This window comes from Egretta garzetta, unplaced genomic scaffold (genome assembly GCF_000687185.1).
Source record: "Egretta garzetta isolate BGI_Z169 unplaced genomic scaffold, ASM68718v1 scaffold215, whole genome shotgun sequence".
NCBI lineage: Eukaryota > Metazoa > Chordata > Aves > Pelecaniformes > Ardeidae > Egretta > Egretta garzetta.
This window is the reverse complement of record NW_009259719.1, coordinates 5,301,584-5,307,194: the sequence shown is the minus strand read 5'-3', so window position 1 is coordinate 5,307,194 and position 5,611 is coordinate 5,301,584. Positions and strand designations below refer to the sequence as shown.

Sequence of the window (5,611 nt, the reverse complement as noted above, 5' to 3'; positions counted from 1 at the left end):
GTGGTTGGCCAGCTGCGGGCGGACCAGCCTCTGCCAGTGGGTGCTTCACTGAGGTCAGGGGAGCACCGAGAACAAGGAAGAAGAGGAGGAGGGCATCTCTTCCTCCCAGAGAAAGGCAGCCTGGGTGACCAATCCCACCCCAGTGGGCTTCCAGGGATGAGGGCCAGCAGCACATACCATCTCCCATGCCATCACAGCTACAGTGGGTACAAAGCACACAGGGGCACCCCATGGAACACCAGGGTGCTCAGTACCTGAGCCAGCATGCCAGGCATGAGTGTTGCAGCCCCTGGCCAAGCAACCCACCCAAAACTGGCCCCTTCTTCACCTGCCTGGAGGCAAGGCAGCCCTCTGCCCACCCTGCCCAAGGACATCCTCAGTCCCAGCACCCTGCCTGGCCTGGCCTGGCCCGCCCATCGGCGAGATGCAGATCTCTGCAGAAACAAATTCAGGAGCCACACATTAGCCCGTGGAAGGTCCCACCAGCACCACAGCTGCTCCAGCAGACCCAGGTCTTACAGCGTGCTCATGCGTGTCAGGCGAGAGGAGACTCCTGCTGCTGTGTGGAACCCCAGGCACCACAGCTACATCCTGCATGGCCCTGCTGTGTCCCAGCCACCACCACACCTATGGAGGCAGGAGGCTCAGGCCAATGTCACCGGCCCAATGTCATGAGCAAAGGTAGTCCCAGAGAGGGGCAAGGTCTGTGGGGCTGCCTGCTGAGACTCTGAGGGCAGGTTAGGCTCCTGTCACAAAAGCCAACCACACGTCCTCCAGAGCTTGGGATGCCTGGTCACAGAGATGCATCATAGGCTTTGCTGGTCCCTGAGAGCTTCTATCACCCCAGGCTCACTTCACAAACATGCAGCACCCAGAGCCTTCACCATGCCCATCTTGAGCACCACCTGGCCAGCAGGCTGCAAGAGGGAGGCAATTCCCCTGTCCAGCATCACCACCAGGATCTCCCAGCTTGACCCACAGACTTGGGGCATGCACCCTCCAAAACATCAAGTGACCCACACGAACTCACTACCAATCCATGGTGAGGCAAGGGCCTCACCATGGATTGTAGCTCCCCACAGTATCCTGCCCCATGCAAGGAGCTCCCCTTGCACACCAGCTGAAGGCACTCGCACTCCACACTAGATCAGTGGCCAGTCTGCAGACAAGCAAGTACAGATCCCTCAACAGGGGGATGAAAGAGGGTGTCCAAATCCACTAGCATGCTCCAGACCAGACTGGGCACCAGGTGGGTCACTAAGCAGAGGTCTCGGTGAGCCTTGGCCACAGCAGGCCAAGAGCTGTCTCCACCCACTGAGCCCTGAACCCAGAGAAACCTCCCCCAGTCACCGACACCAAGACATGCCTCCTTGGCCACCAGGTGCCATTCAGCTGCACTGGCAGAGAAGGTCTCCCCCTCCTGAAAGATCTGACTGGGAAAGGAGAAACTGCTGGCTTCCAAAACCCTGGATGGCCACTGGAGACCCAGAGACAAGGTCTAACTGCCTGCTCTAACCACAGGGTGAGGGCAGAGACACGACGGATGCATGAAGAAAAGAGACAGGACCAGAAAGATGAGGCAACTTCATCCTGCACGGACAGCCCAACTTTCCAGGGTCACGTAGGAGCCACTCCTTCGCAGCCTCCCCTGGTGCTGCCGGGGAAAGCACTCTCTGTGCCAGTCACGGCAGGAGTCACCGCAAATATCCTTATCAGTATCTGCAGGCCACAGCAGTACAAGCTTTCGCTAGCCTGTGCTTTGGCACACAGAGATGCAAGGCACAGCACTCAAGCAGAAAAGGTCTGCAGGGGCAACCACAGGCACGTCCAGATCGCATCCCTGGAGCGGGGCAGCACCAAGCATGGATGCTGAGCCCTCCTGACTGCCCCGCTCTGCCCCCAGAGATGTCAGGGGAAGAAGCAGTAGCAGCACTGGGGTTGCCAGCTCCAGAAGAGGACCCTGACACGACAAGGTCACAAATTGGTGGTGGGGGAATTAGCCACTCTGACCACATAGGCCCTAGCACGCCAGGCACTGACGATGGCTCCCATCCCTCACCTGCTCCAAACATGACACTTCTTGCAGACAAAAGTGTCCAAGCATGTCTGGTCAAACCCTGCCTCTGCCGGGCTCATCCCAGGGGGGAAGTCCTCTTTGCCACCCTCATTCCCAGGCCAGGAAGATGCAATGCAGGGTGTCTCTTCTCTGCTTCCCATGATCCAGAAGCAAAAACTGGAAGGTAAAGATAAGCCAGCTCATCACAGGATACAAAGACACAAGGTCGTTGAGCATACCAGGCTCTGATGAGCACAGTCAGCTCAGTGTTTTCTTGCCTCTGGTATCTTTCTGCCACAGTGCTCCAAGAAGCCACTCAGCCCTAGTTTTCATGGACAAGTTCCCTCTAAGCAGACCCAACCCTTGGGAGTGCCACCTTGCAAGCAACAAAACAGGGGCAGGTACTACATGGCCCACAAGCATTCCTAAAGCAGGACCAGTCACCCCCAGAGCAGAAGCACTGGGTGAGAGCCATCAGCCCAAGCACTGTGCCCCGTGCCAGCCCCCAGCACACGTGCCCAAGCACACACACAGGGCTGCTGGCCAGCCTGCTGTCCTCCCCCCCGACAGCATTCCTCCACGGTCACACCAGCTACTGCAGAATTAGTGGGCAGCCAGGCTGTCTGCCACAAACAAATGCCCACAAACCGTTACCTGGAGACCCCAAGTGCCATGAGCATCAGCAGCCAGGCTCAGGGTGACCCCCAGCAAGTTCTGATGCACTTTCGTTTGCTCCTTGTCCTGGACTGTACCTGCTGGAGTACTCAGCTCCAGCTGGCAGCCATCAGACAGTGCACCTTCTGCTCACCTCAGCCTGAAGAGCATCATGGAGTAACTGTTTCATCAGACAGGAGCCAGCAGCATGCACCACCTGAGGTTTCAGTAAGAACTCTCAGGGGATGAAAGAACTACAGGGATCTCAGAAATACACGAGAGCACTAGAAACAAAAGAAGGAATATGGAAGAGGACACAGCAAGCTGCAGAGATCATCTGCTTTCAACCACAGGGCTACAAGTCCTGAAGGAGCCTCAGCTGCATCTCCTACAGCCAGGGGATCTGCCAAAGAATGCCTCACCTTGGTGTCATGGACATTGGCCCCTGCTCCATAACCAGATCCGTTATCTTGCCGATAACTTGTTCGGCAGGAGCTATCAGAAGATAGCAAGCTTCGTTCACCCAATGCCTTCCAGTCAGGGTTATCCAAGAAAACATCTGCTTTCAGGTGCTTTTCCCCACACAGCATCCTCTGCGTATCTGGGAGACCTTGTGAACCCCAGTGCTCATCTACAGAGAATGAGCTTGGAAGCACCTGAAATACACTCAGGAGGCATCCTGAGCCAGGAACCCGGGTGCTGACCACGAGAGCTTGCCGGGCACACCTTACCGTGTGAGGGTTGTCATAGTAGACGCCGATGGAGCAGAGCTTCGAAGAGATGCTGCAGCCATCTGTGAAGAGCTGCCCGGATTCGCCATATGGGCCCACCCTGAACTTGTAGGCCAGCGTGATGCTGCCGACAGGCGGGGAGCCAGCACTCACAACCACCTCTGTGAAGAGCCCCGAGTAGACAACGAAACCGAAGACGGTCAGCAGCAGCAGCGTGACCAGTGCCGCGATCAGCCCAAGGAGCACCCAGTCGGACATGACGGATGCCTGGTGCTCCACGCTTCCTGATGCACTAGTGGCAAGAGGGGAGAAGAAGAAGGAGGAGAGTTAAGCTAGCACTCGGACAAGAGATTGCTCTCTAAAGATCTCTCTATTTATTTGCAGCAGAACACACCCACTTCTAATTTCTCTTACATGTAAAGCTTAAAGACAGTGGAAACCCCCCAGAAACCTCCTGTATATTAGTCCCATGTTGCATCAGCCTGTTCCAATTGGTCACCAGGTACAAATTATACTGCTTCAGCACCTCTTGGGAATGAGGTGGTTATGGAGGGGGGATGGAGCAGAACTGTCCCCATCTCCCCAGAACCAGCCACGCTGCTCATGTCCAGCCTCGCATCCAGGAGAGACTGAAAACCACCCCGGGAGCCCACATCACCCAACAGATACACAGCAATAGGATCAGAGGACCATAATAAAGTAATTTATCATTTATAGATACCAGACCCAACATCGTGACATTGATCCCTTTGTCAAAAAGTCTAGAAACCCAGGCCTTTAGTGACCTAAATGAGGACCATGCCAGTTCAGAGCTGAGCCCTGCATCTGGATCCAAGCATGCAGGGAGGCTTGGAGAGAGCTAAAGATCCAGCCAGAAAAAGCATCCTCAAGGCACTCAGGTGTAATTAATTACCACTATTCCTTTTAGAGGGCTTTTTTTAACCTAAAAGAGTTTTTATGACCCCAACCAAAACTTCCCATTTAGTTTGCCATCTTTTCTCTCTCCTGCTGGCTGCAGGACACAGCAGCCTGGCAAACGCCTCCTGCTCATTTTCACCCACCAAGCACAACCGCTCTAGGGAGTTGCAACCCAAACCACTGCAGGAGAGTTGTTTGTGTTTTAATTCTCCCTTGAAACACAGCTCTGGTCACAAGGACTGGTTGCGACGCTCCCCTGGGTCTTTCACAGGAGCTAGGTTTGAAGTGAAGGTTGAAGTAAACAATTCACCTTTACCTCCATGTTTTAAACATGCTTTGTCCAAAAAAAGTCGTTCATAACAGCTGCTGCTTGCTCAGCTTCACAGCAAGAGAAAAGCCACATCCTGGTAGGAACCACGGATGGCTCTGCTCTGCTCAACCCCCGGCGAGCAGGGGTGCAGCAAAACTAAGCCCTGCACAGCCGGCACCGCCAGCCGCGCTCTTGGTGCCGCAGCAGCGCCAGGCCGGGCACGATCTCACGCCACAGCCCCTCTCACCTGAAAAATCAGCTCAGCCCAGAAAGGGTTCACGACATCTGATCCACAGGGGCAGGGGATCCGTGGTACTGCAGCAGGAAAAAATAAGTATCATTGCTTCCTTTCTAACTCACGAGGCCAAAATCAAAACAGAGTCATGGCAGGGCACCCGAAAGGCATCTGGTCACCTCAGACCTGCTCCCCAGAGGGGCATTCCCAGGAGCACCTTCTCCTGCAGGACCCCAAAGGCCAAGGATTCTTCCCAGAACTCTGCGGCTGAACACACAGGGACCGAGAAACATGGGAATTGGGAAGCAATGGTGAAGGAGGACAAGGACCTGCAGCCACCTCTGCTGGAGCATCCCACCCCCATCCCATCCACCGGGGCACCCAAGCCACACCTGGTGCTGCTGTTGGGTAACCTCAGAGTGGAGCACTCCAGGACCTATAGCTTGGCCGGAGCTATATGCCCCTCCGGCTTCCCAGCTCAGCACCTTGCCTCCTCCCTACAACCAACACAGATTTATTACTCATAAACCACCGGTTCGGTGATTCACCATGAGCCGCCAGTCCGGCCAGCCCATGAGCCTGAAGACCCCAGAGGAGAAGAGGGTATTTTTGGCCGTTCTCCCCGGTTCCCGTGGCCCATTCCCTGCCGGTGGCAGGCCCGGCCATTTTCCCACCTGCTCTCCTCACGGGCAGCGGGAGCAAAGCTC

General features: G+C 55.6%; 1 protein-coding gene across 1 annotated transcript in view; it reads right to left on the bottom strand.

Moving 5' to 3' along the window:
• The window catches only part of TEX264 (testis expressed 264, ER-phagy receptor), a 40,716-nt gene extending 35,718 nt beyond the window's left edge, over positions 1-4,998 (bottom strand). The window contains exons 1-2 of the mRNA XM_009639338.2: positions 4,917-4,998; positions 3,442-3,733 (exon numbers count right to left, since the gene is read on the bottom strand). Of these exons, the coding sequence (XP_009637633.1) occupies positions 3,442-3,699 (258 nt within the window). The 5' untranslated portion in view covers positions 3,700-3,733; positions 4,917-4,998. The remainder of the gene's footprint in view (positions 1-3,441; positions 3,734-4,916) is intronic.
• Positions 4,999-5,611: the final 613 nt, after the last annotated feature.